Source organism: Agelaius phoeniceus, chromosome 21, assembly GCF_051311805.1.
Source record: "Agelaius phoeniceus isolate bAgePho1 chromosome 21, bAgePho1.hap1, whole genome shotgun sequence".
NCBI classification, from domain to species: Eukaryota; Metazoa; Chordata; class Aves; order Passeriformes; family Icteridae; genus Agelaius; species Agelaius phoeniceus.
In genome coordinates, this window is record NC_135285.1 from 7,695,493 (window position 1) to 7,714,935 (window position 19,443).

General features: G+C 39.2%; 1 protein-coding gene across 6 annotated transcripts in view; it reads right to left on the reverse strand.

The window, feature by feature from the left end:
• Positions 1-19,443, reverse strand: part of AK8 (adenylate kinase 8) — a 68,179-nt gene that overhangs the window by 37,170 nt on the left and 11,566 nt on the right. For 5 of the 6 annotated variants that reach the window (XM_077189388.1, XM_054646642.2, XM_077189391.1 and 2 more), the window contains 6 exons: positions 15,259-15,327; positions 9,984-10,065; positions 8,405-8,476; positions 7,608-7,808; positions 4,759-4,890; positions 2,437-2,526 (listed from right to left, as the gene is read on the reverse strand). In XM_077189388.1, coding sequence (XP_077045503.1) covers positions 2,437-2,526; positions 4,759-4,890; positions 7,608-7,808; positions 8,405-8,476; positions 9,984-10,065; positions 15,259-15,327 — 646 coding nt within the window. Of the gene's footprint in view, positions 1-2,436; positions 2,527-4,758; positions 4,891-7,607; positions 7,809-8,404; positions 8,477-9,983; positions 10,066-10,162; positions 10,204-15,258; positions 15,328-19,443 lie in introns of those variants that run through there. The other variant, XM_077189392.1, reaches the window with a different exon arrangement.

Genomic DNA, 19,443 nt, shown 5'->3' on the forward strand with positions numbered 1-19,443 from the left:
CTTAATTCTGTGCTGTGTCCCACCAAATAAAATATATATGTGCATATCAGCAAATCTAAGGGAGAAATTTTAGCATAATGCACAGAAATATAGTTATGATCCCTATTAATATTCAGAAGTATTGTACAGCTTTATCTGTGCATGCTGTATTAAAAAAATTAATCTAAATCTGAAATAATTTCTAATTTGGAGGAAGAAAGGAATTACAACTTCAATTTCATTTTCCTGAAATGAAAGCAGCTCCCTTGGACTAAGGATGTGCATATTTTTACGACTGGCTAAAAATTATGGTCTGTGCAATTATTTTACTCCACTGGGAATGCATCTCCTTTAAGGAACTTTAATGGTTAAGATGAAGTTTATAAAACACACAAAGAACATTTTAGTAAAGGAAGCTCTTAGAGGAACTATCTTGGAATAAACAGATCATCCAAACTCCCATCTCAGCCATAACTGAAATTTAGAGAGTGAGGTATTTACAATCCTCCTCTCCACAGAGATGAGCAGACAGTGAAATTACAGCATGCACACCAGATTCTGAAATTAATGGATACCATGCAAGTCAGGGCTAGAGCTTAAAAGGATTTCTATGTGGGAGTTAAACTGAACTCAAAACTCAAATGTGTTTGACCACATTCAGGTCAAACCTGATCACACAGGAAGGAATTATTGGCACACCTGGAGACCCCAGATCCCCTGCACACCATTCTCTGAGATCTCCTGCCTTTGAGTTCAATGCCCATTCTGGGTATCTCAAACTCAGAAAATCCTCTCCTAGATCTCTGTGCCCATTCCAGAGGACCCAAATTTCCCCTGTGAGGCTGCAGAGATTCCTGCTGTCCCTGCCCATGGCCCCAGAGCAGCTCCCAGAGCAGAAATTACAGCATGCACACAAGATTCTGAAATTAATGGATACCATGCAAGTCAGGCCTAAAGCTTGAAAGGATTTCTATGTGAGAGTTAAACTGAACTCAAAACCAGCCACATCCAGGTCAAAAAGGAAGGAATTATTGGCACACCTGGAGACCCCAGATCCCCTGCACACCATACTCTGAGATCTCCTGCCTTTGAGTTCAATGCCCATTCTGGGTATCTCAAACCCAGAAAATCCTCTCCTAGATCTCTGTGCCCATTCCAGAGGACCCAAATTTCCCCTGTGAGGCTGCAGAGATTCCTGCCCATGGCCCCAGAGCAGCTCCCAGCAGTGTGGGGCTGCTGTGGGTGCTCTGAGCTGGTGGCTGAATTAGGGATAAATGCAATCCATGCACTGCAGATGGAGGTCAGAGTTAAAATCCTTTATCCTGTAGCCTGATAAAGTGCCTGACAGAGGGATGGCACCCCCAAAGCTGCAGGCTGCCAAAGATCTTTTGGAAAAGTCCTGAATCTCTGGATTCAGGGACTTTTGGTTTGCTATCAAGGGAACCTTGATTTAAGCTCAGTTAATTTTAAAGGCTGGTGTTTCAGAGCTGTCTAATTCAGCCCCAGAATTAAGCTATTGTGCAAAAAACAAAGGAGATTTTCAAGCTTTTCACCTTACCAAATACATTTCTTCGCTAAAAAATAAAGGACAACAAAGATTTCTCTTTGCTCTGGGGGGCTTTGCTCAAAATTCCATTAATACTGAAGTTTAACTAAGATTTCCCCATTTCAGCACAATTGTCTCCTGGTGTTTGTACCACTGGAAACCATCTGGGCTGTTGCCAGAAACAGCACTGAAAGTTCCTCTCCCAGGCCATTGCAATTTGGCAAAATAAACATTCTCCCACCCTCCTGCAACATGACTGCTCCTCTTTAATTCCAGATATTCTCTGATTTCCAACACCCACCACACACAGACAAGCACATCAACTGTAGCAGACACACAGGTTTAGGCTGCTGCCCTCAGGAGCTCACTGTATTTTTGATTTATATGAAATCCCTGCAGAACCTTCCAAAAGCAAAGTATACCCAACATTTGTCATGGCAGTCCCCTCCCACAACCAAAAATGCTGATAAGAAATGAAGTACAAAGAAGCTTTATGTTTAAAATATTTCCATGAAAGCAGAGGAAACTGTGGTAGTATTCTAAAAGTCAACATCCAAATATAAAATGAAACATATTACTGTGCTTTGAAAGCAGTTTGACATAATAGTGTGCTTTAAAAACAGTTTGAACTGATTTAGATTTAATTAGAGATTAAAACATGGAATTCAGATTTCAGAATGTGCACAAGAAATCTGAATTTTGCAGGAACAGTGAATATTTGCTCTGAGGATATAAAAATCCCCTTAGAAACCAAACTTCTGTTACAGAGTCCTACAAATCCCATGGAATAAATGGAATTAATTGACTTCCAGGCCGCTCTGATTAGAATCTGACCAACAAAAATTCACTCACAATTTGGTTTTGGCTACAAATCTGTAACTACAGTGTAATGAGACAACAATGTGCCCTACCTGGGCATCCACTGTCAATGTAAGGCTTAACGAGTTCTCCAAGTTTTGTGTTGTCTGCAACAGCTTCCTTTAGCAGTTGCCCACAGCAAACTAACAGGAAGGAAGAACAAAAAAGACACAAGGTTAAATTTTAAAAAGGAGGCAACAAAGCAAAGCAAAGCAAAGAACCCAGAAGCTGCATACTGGAATAAGGTCACTGAATAAAATAAAAGTTGTATGTTTTCTGAGTTTGTTGTTAGGGTTTTGTTGGGGTTTTTTTTGGCCAAGTAGAGTGAAAAGCAAGGAGAGTGAGGATATGGAATGAAAAAAAAAAAAAAAAAGAATGTATTTGGCAAAGAACATATTAAAAATGGAGAGAATGATATTAATCAAATATATTTCTGAAATAACAACTCAAGGGATTGCTAGTGGCTTGCACTTTTTATAAACTTGTAATTACTGAATAAAGTTCCAGCTGCTGAACAGCATCTGAACCACTCTGCTGGAGGTGCAGCATAATGCTCAGTTCAGGAAGGGCCTCCCTGGATCATTTAATGATCATGTAAGGATTACATTTAAAAAAACCTGTGCTATTGCAGTATTACCATTGACTTCAAACACACCCAGAACACCAGGAGATGCAGATTTCAGGTTTGAGCCAGGACAGTTGTACATTAAATATTCCTGGTTTGGCTTTGGAGGGCATTGGCTGCCCAGGTGAGGGAGGGAACCAAGACATGGAGAGGTCACACAACAGCAGAAATCCTGGTTACAACTCCAATTTGGTAAAAAATATTAGCTGTAGGTCCCCCTGGAGATTATTCAATTAATAATCCTAAATTGATTCCTTTTTTCCTGGAATCAATAGCACTGACAGGCCCTGCCTTTGATGGGAGAAGATGGAGCCCTTTAATCAGTTTATTGCTGTTAATCACACTGCCAGGCCAACAGGAGTGAGAACCCCCCCAGCACTGCTCCTGGGACAGAGCTGATAAAATTCAATGTTTAAGTGACAATCTGAACAGTCACCAGTTGTCCTGGAGAAGCAAATTCATATTAAAAATAAATAGTGTAAAAAATATAACAGAAACTCAGTGCACAGACCCCAGTCTAAGACACCTAATGAATACACACCTAAATTCAATCCAATTCATGAGACTATTGAAATATAGATTTAAATTTTTGAGTCTGAGCTTCAAGCCCAATGGCCTAATAGAAATTAAGTGTATGCTGAATATTATTCTGAAAAATTATGGTATTCCAACTCTGTATTAAATACTTAATTCTTCTAATATTTGGGTTATAGAATACTTAAAACAAAATTCAACATATAAGTAAAGCACTGGTAATGATTTTTAATAAAAAGAGCTGCAACTCTCTCATATTGTAGTTACTTTAGAAAAAAAATGCAAATTTTGACCTAGATGGAACACTATGAAACCTGCAGTTTTAGAAAAAAAGTTGAAAAAATTCAAAAGGACAAGAACAAAATTATTTTAATATATTAAAGCATGTTTTGTTTTCTTTAAGACAATTACACAATTAATAAAAATACAGCTTTGAAAAAATCTACAAATATTTCATTTTTCACATGATATTTTAAAATACAGCAATGGCAGAATAATTGACAGCAGAAATATTCTATCAAAACTGCCTTTTGCTTAACTAACATGATGTGACTAATCAGCAAATTTTACAGTTACCAGACATTTGTTTAAAATAATTTATGGCCACTCCACTGTTAGAAGACACTACAGAACATGGAAAATACTGCACTGATCCTCACCAAGCTGCACTTTTATATACACAGAACTTTTTAACATTTAAATGTTAATCATAAACAAGTCTCATGCAGAATTTTTTGGTCTTCCTTGACAGAAGAAAGATGATGCACTTTTAATTAATTCCTTCATTTTCTCACACATTACTGGAGCTGTGCAGAGCCTGAGACCTCACTAAAGTTCAGAGTGAATTCTATTCTAAAAGTGCCCCAATTTTGGTCAGAGAGCTGAAACTGAAATCATTACTCCTGATCCACTGATCCACAGAAGAATTCAGAGCACTGCAGGAGTCTAACAACAAAAAAATACAGATGTAAAAGGTATAAAAAGTGATGAAATGATGACTAAAAAAAACCTTAGAGCTGGTTTGTCACACAATATATACTTGGTTTACACTTCTTCATTCAGATACTTTTCAGTTCTCCCAAAAGAAACGACATCCACAGCAACGGACAAAGAGAGACATTTTATAAGCAGGTAAGACAGACAGACAGCAAAAGATGGAAGATCAAAAAGAGAGAAAGGGGGAACTGAGCAGAGTGCACGTTTACTGAGAACTTACTGTTGACAACATCGTATTTCTGAGCTATCAGTGCTGCCTGCAGGCTCTTCCCACTGCCTGGGGGGCCAAGGAAGAGGATCCTGGGCGTGAAGGGGGCAGCAGATCGGTGCCGGCTTTGGACAAAGGCAAGGACTGCAGCAGGGCAGAAAGGCAAACTATTAACTCGTTTCTGTTAAAAAAATAAATATAATCATTGATTAAATACTCTCTTAAAGGCAAAAAATTAATCCATTTCTTTAAAAAAAATAATCATTCTTTAACTACTCTCTTCTCTTAAAAAATTGTTGATCATGGTTTATTTTATCACTGGAACATCCAGACTCTGCACCCAAAATCAGGACACTGATACAAAAGTGTCCTGTCAGCAATTTACTCTGAGAGGCATTTTAGAAATCTCACTATCATTACACTCCTCTGTCTTTCATCAGTGCCTGTCAAACCATTTTAAAGAGCAGATTCAATTAATAATTGCTCTCTTACCATGTTGTTTTTAGCAGAAGTAATTTTTGCTTGATAGCTACAATTTTACCATGCAAATTATAGAGGGCTGTAATTACATTTAATACTTTCTGCAGTTTCTGAACAAATATTTAAGTGTAAAAACTCAGGATGTTAAATTAATGACATTTATCCAGCTGTGTGTGATTAAGACTCCTAATTACAATATTACAGACTTGTAGCACAGTGTGTCATGACACTGCTCAGCCTTGACAACACAGAACTGAGGGTGGATGTTTTATTCTTTTACCCATCCTTTTTGTGTAACTTGTAAAGAATATTTGAGCTTCTCTGCCTGATTCCACCCATTTGCTGGACACCATCCTCCTAAATTTTGCTTCAAGCAGGAAATAGCACCTTCAGGTCAACCTGCAGGTTTGCAAAGACCAGGGGACACGTGAAGCATCAGCAGCACTGCCACATTATAGAGGCCTGGACTTGGTTACATTCCCAAAAGAGAACCTGAGAGATCACCAAGAAGCCAAAAGATGTCACAGCACTGGCAGTGAGGACAAAATTGGGATTGTATTTGGACATAGCCATGGCCATGTGATGGTTGAGAATGCCAGAGAAGGGAGCAGCCCAAGCCATACTTGTGACATCTTTTGGCTTTTCCAGGGATCAGTCAAATGCCAAAGTTAAACTTTCTGGCTGGCCATGACCAAAGCAGCAAGGACACATCTGCACAGCTCTGATTCCCCTGGGATTGCAGTGGGTGCACCCAAAGGTGAGCCCAGATCAGCTGCAGCCTCTCAGTTTTTGTGAGATCTTCAGTTCCAATAAGAGACTCTCTAAAGAGTCCTTGTAATAAAAATGAATTTTAGGCTGAGGAATAGGATAAGCTTAAACATGACTGTTTGTATGAGTCATAAGCTAAATTAAAAAGCACAAAAGGATTGGTGGGGAACACCTTGAGGATCAGGATTTTAGGAGCCATTGTCAATGCATTGCTCTGTACCAACAATTTTTCAGGGAACCCTTCCTTAGATGCTTTGGTATGATTAGAAAATATTTTCTAATAAAGAAACACCTCCAGCAAACTCCAATTTCTACATAGCAGCCCTAAAATATGGAGAAATTAAAACTGCAGCCCCATGGGATTGTACCCATCCCTTCCTGCAGTGCTGGGGTCCTGCCCTGGGTCTCATTCCCACATCAGGGCAGCACCAGCTGCATCCAGTTCACAGCATTTTATAATTGTGTGAAACAACCCACAATACTGCTCATTTTTATGAGAGTGCTCTTTTTTTTTTAATTTTAGCTGGGGCAATAAAAATCTAAACAAAAAAAACCTGGAAAATCCTACTAGAAAATAGTGTTTGGTGCATGGCTTCCTAAACCCTGAGTATCAGCTACCCAAGCAGTGCTCCATTTATTCTGAACATTTTCCACAACCCAGTGTATTGAAAAGCACAAACATTACAGGCAAAGCACCCTGCTTACAAATGATGCTTAATTTGCAGTAAATAACCAAGTTAATTAGGAGTAATGATCCCCTAGACAGTCTCCACATCTAATTATTCTTTAAAAAAAATCTGGCTGCTTGATGCACTGCAGAAAAAAGATCTAGAGAGGATTTTTTCATTCCAGTTTTCAATTTATCTCACTACATTATTAATTAATAATAATTAATATTCAGGCACTCACATTTTTATTTACAATTCAAGGCATGAATTCTTTATGAATGATGATATGAACTTTTAAATTTAATTAAGTAATTTAGAGGTAATTAATGTGGAAATTCAGAATATAAACTTCCTACTTGTTTATCTTAAAAGTGCAGCACTTGTTATTAAAAAAAAAGACCTTTTTGAGATGCAAAATTACTGGGATATAAGAGATCATCTGCAGACTGACAGCTACAAAGTACATCAATTGGTCTTTCTGGCAGTTTCCTTATTCTCTTCTAGAAGGATCAACATTAAAAGTCAGATTGCATTACAGTCAAGCAAAGGCAAACAAGAACAGGAAAGCTCCCAGCACAAACAGCTTTTAAACAATGAAATGCTCCCAGCTTTGAACTACTCCTCCTTGTTGTTCTCAGACTTTGGAAGGTACTGGCCCTCTGGGAGATGAACAATTGAGCCACAGGGCTCCCTTTTAGAAGAGACACTCACAGAAATGATGGTGACATTTGCTCCACTGACTCAGCTCTTCCTTGGTAGGGCTGTGAGCTGAGAATTTCCAGTTATCCGCACTTACTCCAGTAAAATCATTACCAGGAACAGCCAAAATGCTGCTGTGGAGAGAGCACAGCTCAGCTGGGAGCCATCTGTGTTGCCTAATCCTGCAAAAGTGACTCCAAGAGCCAGGAACCAGCCCTCAAACAGGACCACAAAACACAAATTTACCCTGTGAGAGAACATCCACCGAGGGCTGGTCTGCATTGATGGATTTCAGAACCTTCTGGTAGATGTGGAAAATCTCAGGGAAGTTTCTGTGATATTCCAGCAGCTTCTTGGACACCTCCTGCTCAGAGAGATCTTCTGGTTTCACCAACCTCTCCTGCACCAGGGGGTCACTTGGCCAGTCAAAGGTTGTGTGGAAAACCTCTGCAGGAAACATGGTTAGGAGCTAAGAGCATGAATGAACAGATCTGTAATTAAGAATGTCCCTCTTAATTCCACTCCTCAGAACATCCAACCTGATTTTTTTTTATTGAGCAATTGCAGGATTTTATCTCGTGATGGATGATTGATGATAAAACTCAACAGACAATACAGAGCTGAGTTGATTTGACAGTTTATTTTATTTAATAGAAATGTTTTTATTTAACCTAATGGAAATGATTTTATTTACCCTAAAAGCATCCCTGCACCTCAGAAACAAAGCAGGACCAAGCAGATATGCACAGGAAAATTATAAACTCATATGGACAGATCTAACCTTTAAATATTCTGTATTGCCATAGTCCACTGTTTGCAGGCTCAATCCTGAGCTTTTTATTTCCCTGTATTTTATTGGCACTGAAAATAAAGCAATGTCAACAAATACCATTTCCAAACAGCTGAAATTTATAATTACAAATTCCTACTAGTTCTTAAAGGGATCCCATTTGAATTTTAACCCCATCTGTAGTACTACAACGTTTCTGAGACCAAGCAACACTGCAGTGTGCAGGGGAGGTCAGGAACAAACAATACTGCACCTTGTGTGAGGGGATCAAGCCTTTTCCCACCACTCCTCTCAATCAGCACAGTGTCTGGGGCATAGAGCATAACTAGGCAACAGAAAGGGAAAAAGGAGAAAAAATTAAAAAGTGTAGCTCTTGTTAATAATTTGCTTTATTCCCTGTAAGTGTTCAGATGTATCCTAATATTAAAGGTGGATGAATTTATCTTGAGCATATTTCATTTCCCAGCATTCTCCCTGCAAATATTTTACTCCACTTTTAATCAGAATTTTGCTTCACCTACTAAACAGTACAGTGGGATAAAATATCCATGAATCCAGTACCCATGGGCACTAACTGTCCCCATTATCCAAAAAACATCACCAGCAGCAATAAAGCATTGTCTCTGGAGCCTCAGACAGAAGTTCCCACTGAACACTCGAGACTGATTCTCTTCTATACACAAACATAACTTTTCACCCAGGTTCTTTGGTGGTGAGACCAGTGGAACTGATTATTTTAATATATAACCTCACAGGAAAGTGTTCAAACTTGATTAGAAAGCATCAAAGGAGGAAGAACCTGTCAGTTCCCTGGGTTGCTTTTGGCTAATCATCCTTGCAGTTAAACACTGTAATTTAATTACTATTTTCAGTGCATTTGATTACAGGTTTCAAACAAGTTCTTTTTATGACTTTCTTCTTTGTATTAAATGGCTTTTTCAGGCACTTTTCTCCCTATTAAGGTACTCACACGGAGTAAATCTCATCTCCTCTCAATCTTCTTTTTGATTAACTAGACAGACTGAGTTGTAAGATTCTCATTCAGGTCTTGGTGGCACAGATATAATTGTGAGCAAAACTCAACTTCAGATGTTATTAGGTATATTAAAAATACATGCAAGTACTAGACATTAAACATTTTTGCCTAACTCTACTGCAGTGATTCTGAGTTCTTCATTTACAGTTGAATATCATCCAAATCAAATCCAAAGTGACAATTCATCAAGCTGGATAAATTCTGTTCACTGGCAAGCTCTGAATTTATCATTTCACACTGCATTCCACACAATTGTAGTAATTTTTTATATTCTAAGTAGGTGCTTTAACTATAATTTAGGACAAGTGGCTTCTCCTGTATGGCAAGGGCAGCTGTCAAGGTGTGTAAAACATTCCACCCCAAACCAGCCAGAATCCAGCCCCACTCTGAAAAGTCAAGCTTAAAATCATCATGTTTCCACTTCACTTGGTGAAGTTTACATTCCCTAATTCAACAGAAGCATAAATTTGTGTTTAGCACATGAGGAACTGGTTTAGTCTGAGGATAAAAGCTGATTTTTAGAGATGGAAGTCAGGAGCAAAGCCACTTTTAGCTGCTCAAACCCACTTGGTGTAGGGTCTGGAATTTACAGAGCTCTGACATGGAAGGAGAAAAGGCTGTGAAAGACAGGGCTTAAAATCTCCCAGGTTACCTCAGACTTTCAACCCTACTGAAATATTGTGCTCTCTGGTGACTGTCTCCAGCATTGGTATTGAATTGATTGAGGATTTGTTGAGACAAACCCTTCCAGTCTTTCCTGCTGGATGCAGTCACACACAAACCTTGTGCTGCTTACCAACATGCCTAGGAAAAATGCCAGATGATTGCAGCATCCATGCCTGCTCCTGGTTTTCAGGGAAGCCTTCCAAAATCCATCCCTATTGAACAAAAACATGAAACAGTTATTGATCCTGGAAGAGAAAAAAAAAAACCCAAATTCATACTAAATCTCAGTGCTGTTTACACAAAAATTACCTCATTCTGATCTTCCCACAGCACAGTATTTCTCATGGATGCTTGTGAGAGAAGAAAGCAAACATGGAGCACTGATATTTTTGTGAAATGCATGCACTGATTCCACTGCCACACAGCAATGGGAACTTATACGTTGTAGCAATGATTTTTTTTTTCATATTTCAATCTTAAAAATAAAAACAAACCAACTTCTATCTCAAATAAAAACAACCCAAAACAATTTCTACAGTTTTGAAATATTCAAAAGGATACCAGCGCACACTGTGTGTATATATATAAAAAAAAAAGGAGCTAAACAAATCTAAAGACAGATTTAATGCCAAGAATACTGAGGAAAATATGCATGCTTTCATTATTTTCTTAAATTATACAGGAAAACTCACAGTAATGGAACCAGCGTTCCCAGAGCTAATGAAGCAACAGAGCAAAAGAAAGAAAAAAGAAAAAAGAGCTTTTTGCTCCCTTAAGTCCTTGTTATAGCCAGCTAAGTGTTGGATTGAGCATCTTTAAAAAAACATTTACAGATCTGTGAAATACCGACGGAGAGCTGCAGCCTCACTCAGTTCTTGTCTGATGCAGTATTTGAAATCTAATCCACTTCCCAGGCTCACATCTGAATCTTCTGAACTCTCCCTAATTTACCTGGCAGTTGCCTGACCACACAAGCCCTTGCTGTTCTATCCCACCCCTCCAAATAACTTTGTGATTCCTCAGGAAATCTGGGAGCCATCTTTGTGCTGAAATAAAGGAGATATTTTTAATATTGCATTAGCTGGCAATCATTCTCAGCTCCCATATAAATCTGGTGCTCTGTCAGGGTGGGGTCCAAAGGTTCTCCAAGTATTTCAGGGAAATCTATCTCCAGGACTTCTGTGGGAGGGAATGGGCCATTCCAATTACACAAGAAAATAGAGCAGATTATTTAAAATTCCTTAATTAGCCTGGTTTCAGGAAGATGTCATCCTGCTGACAGATGTAGAAAATACAAGACTCAAGTAACTGCAAGCCGTTTTTGCCACTCCCGGTGTTTGCTCTGCCAAATTAGAATGAACCACTGGCTAAGGTCACACAGGTGCTGAGAAATCAATTTATCCCTTGAGACTTGCAGAAGGCAAAGCTGAACAATGTTTGTAGTGCTATGCCAGGAACTTCAGCACTAGTTTGGAATATACTGTGTACAAAATATATATATATGTACAGGGCCAGATCTTCTAGGGAGAAATGGCATCTGAGGCCTGATGGCAAATAAATCAATGCCAATTTACAAAGACTACAAATCTGGCTTGTTTTCTCCACTCTGAGTGCAACATTTTTGGAAACTACAACAAAACAAATTAAAAAAAAAACAAAACAAAAATTGCCCTACAAAACCTGAGGTCACTACTGCTTGTGGCTCAAATCACATAATGTGCAACAGGCAGTAAACACAATACTATAGCAATAACCAATCCATACTTTTTACAGTCCACAGCAAACTTCATGAGGTTTACACACAAATTTCAAAGGTCCTTAAAACAGGCAATAAGCAATTTTATAGTGAAAATTTTGGGCTATTCAGGAAAACAAAGCTCAATAAATAGCTCCCTGCAGAAAATATATTTTAAAGGCATTAAACAAATGCAAAACCAACACGCATTACAAAAACAGTGAGCATTTTGGAGCTGATTTCCAAAGGTCTCTGAGTTGCAGGGTATCAGTCAGTCCCTAATTAGAATATATTATCCATCTACTTGACACTTCAGTGAAATGTCTATTCCAGCACAGAGCTGCAGCTTTGTTCAGAACAGGTTTATTGATATTCTGCTGCACTGCCTCTCCATACCCCCAGTGGCTCGGTTCTGTTTTATCACACATCAAAAAGGCCGTATGCTCAGGGCACCCCATGCACAGCTCAGAGCTGGAGGTCTGAACAGCTGCAAGTAGTGTGCTATCACAGGAGGGACAAGCTCCAAGCAGATGTCACAGATAAAATAAAAAAAAAAAAAAGAAAAAAAAGGAAAAAAAAAAAAAGAGTGGAAAGGGAGTGTGGCTTGGGAACGGAGCAAGAGGAAGAAGACACAGCAGAGCAAGACCTGACTTAAAATATGCCTATCATGCTTTATGCAAACATTGGTCTTTTTTTGCCCTCCTGACTGTCATTAAAGTGTAATTAAGAACTTCACATGATGAATTTGTTTCTTTAAGAAGCCATCTTTTTTTGGTTCTTGACAGTAGTAACCTTCTATCCAGGCATGGATTGCACCCTAGTTCTGTCAGTGGAGTAAGGTGTAAAGATGTTTTAAAAAGTTCCATTCTTCTCAGAAAACAGAAAATGTGGTGAACAGGCAGATTCTCTCCCTGGATAAATCTTTGTAAATCACTTTCTTTGCATGGAGTTTCACAGAGAAAACATTATTACCTTTAGCTACCAAGGTAAAACACAACAGAACCAACTGAGGTAAAACCCAACAGCACCAACGGAGGTAAAAACAAACAGAGCCAATCAAGGTAAAACCAAACAGGACCAATCAAGGTAAAACACAACAGGACCAATTGAGGTAAAACCAAACAGGATCAATTGAGGTAAAACCAAACAGAGCCAATTGAGGTAAAAACCAAACAGGACCAATTGAGGTAAAAACCAAACAGGACCAATTGAGGTAAAAACCAAACAGGACCAATTGAGGTAAAACCAAACAGAGCCAATTGAGGTAAAAACCAAACAGGACCAATTGAGGTAAAACCCAACAAAGCCAATCGAGGTAAAACCAAACAGAGCCATTGTTCTCTTTGCCTTCCCTTTCAAAAGCAGCCACAAAAAATACCAATCTCAACTCATTCTGCCACTCTGTGTGTGACTCACTGGCCTAAGCTTGGTTTCTAAAGATTCTAACCCTCCAGGAAGGTGGCTCAGCTCTCTCTCAAACACATCCTGAGCAATCTCTCTCCTCTCCATGAATTCCCAGCAGTCAGAGGGGCTGCAGCCAAGATGTGCTAACCCTGCAAGATGAAAATTCTCTGTATCAGCCTCACAAGTGCCAGGCTCTAACATAATGCCTGCAATAAGTTTCCTGTGTGTGCTGCAAGACCTCCCCACCTGATCCCTCACAGTCCTGACTAGGTTTGTGTTACAAGAACACATAACACAGGGCCTCAGCAGAGCTGTTGATCAATAAAAATGTTCTCCTTAGAGAATGCCAGTGACATCTATAAACCTGTGAGTGTCAAAACAACGGCACAAAAAATCCTCAATTCCTACTGTCAGTGGGATGAAAGCTGCACAATTAATGCCAAGGCAATGACACCACAAGGAGAAATAAAACAAACAGCTGGTGGTACTGTGGTCCAACATGCTGCTCCTAATCTGTGAACATTTTCAGTGAAAACATGCTGACTCATATTTTGAAAGAAATGGCATAAATCTGGTCAGTGATGTAAAAACCCTACAGCATTAATTCTACTTTGAGGTACACACACAAAATATTACACATAAAATGCACAGATCCCCTTTCAAAGGAGAAAATAATTTGTGGTCACTATCTATCTATTATAATTTGTGGTATCTATCTATTAATGTAAACATTTGTAAATGGTATCTACTAATGTAAAAATAATATAAACATTTTTAACAACCTTTGAAAACAAATAATGTGTTTTTCCTAAAACCAGTTGAAACCTCAGCTGGGTTGATTACATCCACTCCATTCCTGCTGAATGTCAGGGAAGCTTCATAAAGGATTTTTTCCCCTCTGGTTCTGTAAGACACCCAGCACTGATTCAGTGCTGCTGGTGACAACAACAGGAACATAAAATGCAGGCAGGACTCTGTGCAGCTGTTAGCATTTTAACCACCTTGTCACCTTACTCATACATGACCTAATACTTAAAATAACTCACTGAGAGACCCATCCCTCATTATTGACAGGAGAACTAAAGCCATGCCAACAATTATAGGAAGCACAGGGAAAAAAAAAAAAAGGAAAATAAGGTGGATGCAGCCTGTGGAGAGTGATGGATTTTGCTTGTACACTGACAGTAAAACTCACGTTAACAAACACTGGGAAAAGTAGCTCCTGAAAGCATATGTTCTTCTAATCAGGGAAAGAGACCTATGTGAAAAAACTAGCATTTTTGAGAGGTTTTAGAGCTCTTGTTATAAAAGAACTAAAAATACCACACAAATGAACAGGACAGTATACCATGTGTGGTTTTAAACAGGTTCTCCTGCCAGCTGAAGGGCCTAAGTCCTATGTGGATATATTACAAATAAAAAAAAATATATTGAGTTCTACCAGATATATAATCTGGAGTGCTAAGTAACTATAATGAGATAAAATGAAGTAAAATAGCTCAGCTAAAAAGACCTTCAAGGAAAACCAGACAGACCCATATCATTCAAGCACAGTGAACAGCAACACAAAGTTTAATTCTACTTTGCAAAGTCAACATTAATAGGTCAATTATAGAGTAAGGGCTGCAGTGTTTTATGAAGAAAAGTTGATACTATTTAGGGTTTCTGAAAATCCCTTTACTTTTTCTTTCTAAGGATCAAAAAATCATTGTTTCAGTCTCCCAGATGATGAAACATGGAGCAAGAAACACAGTATGCCACAGATCTGAACACAACTAAACCCATTCAAGCTAAGAGTGAAAATATTAATTATTACCCAGAAGACAATACATTCAAATGCAGTGTTTCCTAACACAGGGAGAAAAAAAGAGACAGAACCAGAAATAAAACTGAAATTAGTAACGTTAAGACTCTTTTCCTCAAGAAGAGCCAAAAAACCTTAACAATATTGATTTCTATCTATTTTCTGTTTATCTTTTTTGTCCACTCCATCTCTGCCAGTTGCCCCAGGCAATCAACAAAGCTCTGCTTGTTCAGCCTTTGATCATCTCCGTGCTGGAAGATTAGCATATGCATACTCTCATCCTCCCCTTTATCCTGTTAATAAAGCTCCAAACTCCCTCCGCTGATGTTCAAGAAAGCAACTGGCTCGGGAGCCCCGATGATTTGCCCCCATTCCCTGCTCTGCTCAGGACTTGGAATGCTAAATACCAGGCACGAGTTGTGTAAGTGCTTATCCAGCAGCCCTCTGAGGAGCAATTCTTACTTGTTTGATGCAGTCCACGTTTGACAGACGTTCCTGGATCAGATTGGCCCAAAGCGCGTTGGGAATTTTCTAAAGAAAGAACAAAAAAAAAAAAAAAAAAAGAGGAAAAAAAAAAAGAGGGCTGAATATTCACAATTGAGTTCAAAAGGAATTTTACCATGCAGGCACCGTTGTGGTTAAAGGTGAAGTGAGATGTCTTCTTGGAAATAAAGAAATAAATAATTCCGTGCGAGTCCCGGGTCATTAACATGAGTTAATGACCAAGAGTTAATAAGGGCACAAAAATCAGTGTTAAAGGGAAGCTGAGCACAGAGCATGAATATCCATGGGGGTTTTGCACACTGGCATGAAAGCAGTGCCAAGTTCTGCACACTGACACACACATTGGACATCAGACCTGCAAAGGGGTCCAGAAGAACATCACATCCACAAATCATCCTTTTAACCACGAGGAGCTGACCCCTGACTGCCCCAGTGACAGAGGGCTCAGCATCAGGGACCTGCCAGCTCTCAGAGACACAAACAGAACCTCAGACACTGAGCAAACAACACAGAGTCTGATTTCAGGAGGTTTGTTTCATAGCTTCAAGTAACTCTCATCATCCAAAAGCTTTATTTAAAATGTATTTTGCAGTTGAACTTGGTTTAGTTTTAAACTCAGGACTGTGGAATGGGATGGAAACTGCATCTGTGACTAATTCTGTGACTCCTGCTTTGCCCATCTCTAGAGATGTTTTGTAAGAAGGTATTGGCTATGTGACAGAAGAACAACGTTCCTGTGGTCAGCACCCCTCAACATTTCTTCCATTATATTTGATTTCCTAACAAGAAATCAGCAATATTCTCCTTTCCTTCTAGAAAGAATTTGTTCCACTATCCTGTTAATTTAGGCTTTCATTTTATGCTGAACTTGGTTAAATTCTGAGTTAGCCAGTTTAACTCAAAGTCTAAACTTCTGTCCATGCAGCTCATGACAGCCAATAATAATTTCAACAGATGCCTTATTTCTTCTCTCATTATTGGTAAATGAATACTCAGAAAAAACAAAACAAAACAAACCTGCAATCAGATTCTCTACCTCCCAGATAAAATAAATTATCTTTCACCTAACAATGTGAGCTTGACTCTCTGTTCCCTTTAGTTCCATATCCTGTGGCTTCTCATGTCTTTTTCCTAATCACTTTGAAGGGTATAAACCTAAAAATGAGTATTTCTATAGGGTGGGAGAGGTAGATAGGGCAGGAATCAGATGCTTGTTTGTATTCAAGATAATATTTCAACATATTTTTCCAATCTACATATTTTTTTCCAATCTAATTGCCACTAATTGTTAATAATTAGACAATTGTCTTTTAATAAGACAATTAATTACATTGATCAACTATAATACATAGTTGATAATTACATGATCAACTAATCTTGGGACTCATGGCATCTGGAAAAAACATTCCTTGGAGCAACTCCTTTGAACTTCAATTCATACAATGAGAAAAATCTGGCTGATGATGTGGGAAGATTTCATAAAATCATCTTCCACTAGATGATGAAACAATTTCACAAGGAGTGGTGGAAATGGTACTTGGAAGGAGGGTGGAGAAAGTGCTCCAGCACACACAGCAGAGCCCAGGTGGCCTGGGCAGGCAGGGTTTGCTTTTGTTTCTCTCTTTTGTCCCCGGCTCTCAGTGCCTCTCCTCACATCAGCCAGCACTGGGGCAGGTAGCAGAGCAGGAGGGAAGGAAATTGCTGGTTTTGCTGAGAGCCAGCAGGTCCCCAGGGTGCTTTGTCAGAGCCTCCTGCAGCCCCTGTCACCTTGCAAAGGGGCACCATGCTGCTGCCAGGGACAGCCAGGACCTGCCTGCTCCTTTCATGTGTCATGTCAAAGCAGGCTGCTCGCTGCTGGGGGCTGCTCTGCTCTGCCCTGCCAAACCAATTTACACCAAATTTATCCTCCCTTCTCTCCGTGCAGTGCTGTTCTCACTGCTGCCTTTGGAGTGGGGTTTGCTGCACACAACCAGCCAAGGACACACATTCAGGTATTTCAGTGTTTTAGCTCCTTCTGCTCTCTGTGGCTCCATTCCAGTCTCATTTCCTGGGCAGTTTTTCCCCCCACTGAGCAGTGGCCTACAAAATCATTTTCAATAGGCTGCTTGCAGAATGCCTAATTATTCCACTAGAAATCAGGATATCTGGTACATATCAGGCAGCCCATTTATAATTTATCTCTCATAAACACATAAATATATATGGTGAGCCTGGGAGATGGGATTGCACTTCCCAGGAATCTGCAATAATGGACAGTGACACACATTTGGTAACAGCCAAACCACACCTTGCCCACAGAGCTGTCCCAACACTCAGAGCAGGTAAAGGAAAAACTGCTGTGGGATTTTGGTCAGGTTCAGAACACTTTTCTACCCACGCTGGTTTAATCACTATTTCCATATTTGCTGAAAAACTGTACCACTCATGATTAATTTTAAATATTCCATGTTATTTCAGGAACATCAATTTCCACGCCTGGTCTAATCAGAGTTGTATTTCATGCCCCTTTCACAAAATTCCCATACTTTTTTTGTAGGGCAGCTTTTTCAGTAGGCATTTTTCTTGGAAGTTTCAGATATATTTGCTCTGAAAACAGCCTCAGCTAAAAATTTCCGGCTTCTCCAAATTGGCACCTTGGAGAGAACAGCAATCAAGTTTGAAGAAATTTACTTTAGAATCCTGAGTGTCATGAATGTTTAGACTTGGTTTGTTCAGATAAATACACATGAAAGGCTGGTCTTTTTTGGTTACACAAACCTGGAATGGTTTCTTTTTGTTCCTTCAGAGTGGCTTACCCTGGAACAGATTGGAATGCTGAGCATGCATAGTTAAGGATGCCTTGGATTTATTTTTCCCTTCTATTTTATTTCTTTTTAAAAAGCACAGGGACGTGACACAACTCTGGAGCAGTTTGAAGTTATTAGGAGCTATGCAAACACCTTAACTGCAATTTAGTGCAGCAGGAAGAGCACACCCATCCCACAAAACCCACAATTACCACAGTTGTTTCAACTTCTTATTTTAACCAGTTAACAGGAAAAGTGAAACATGCAATAGCTCATCATTAGACTTCACTATAGGAAAACCTGAAGATGCTTCCTATTAACATTATAATAACTGGAGATGAGGGAATAATTTGCAATGATTTATCCAAAAATGTAGCCTCTTTTTCTGTTCATGGAATATTTATTGGTAGCTTGTGGTTCTTCAATTTACTGAATATTCAAAAATATCTGACTTCTTTTTGGAGTATTTTTACATGCAGAATGATCACATTTTGCTTTGAACACTCAGTATTTAAAATTCACTACCTGAGCTGTTCTCATTAGTAAGTGGCCAGGTAGTGTGGGTGAATGATTGCTTGTCCAACTTGAAAAATGGAGCTTCAGAGAGCAATAATGGATTTTTAAAGTGCCTTCCATGGCTTCCTGTGCCAGGAAAAGACAAATGCTTTAATGGGTGAACACAAAAGAGATGAAAGCTTGGCTGAAGTTAGGTAAAATGAGTAGGTAAAATATGTGAACAAACATTTGCAGAGCTTTTTGCAGCATTTGCCCAGATCCAGTGACATTGGCCAAGTGACCTCAAACTGCCTGACCTCTGCCTCTGGGGTTAATGCAGCCACAGCAGCCTTTGGAGTGAGAAACAACATTAAATTGTGTTTATGAGCTTCACATCACACTCTCCAAAAACCACAGCCTTAGCTCCTGCTTTTCCTCTTCATTTATTAAATTGCTTTGGCCAGGACTACAACCTTTTAATGCCCTGGTTATATCCAAACTCATGAAAAAGCTCTTGTTCTGTTCCTGAACATTCACTCCAACCTAGAGGAACCCAGGAGCTCCCTCCTAATTCTAGGAGCTACATTCAAAGAAACAAACCCACAGAAAAGAACAAAATTATTTAGTGAAAACCTCATGGTAGGGTGTAAAGATCAAATCCAAAGGCAAACTGCACAGTGCTGAACCACCAGCAGCCTCTGCTCTGCAGGCCCTCCTCACTACCTGATTAGCCATGACATTTTTGACTTTCATCTTCCACACCATCCATCTTTTTAAATCAAATAAGCCCAAAAGGACACCCTTGAAAGTGCATCTGTATAGTCTGAAATATGTTAATAATTACAGTAATTAAACCAAAGGG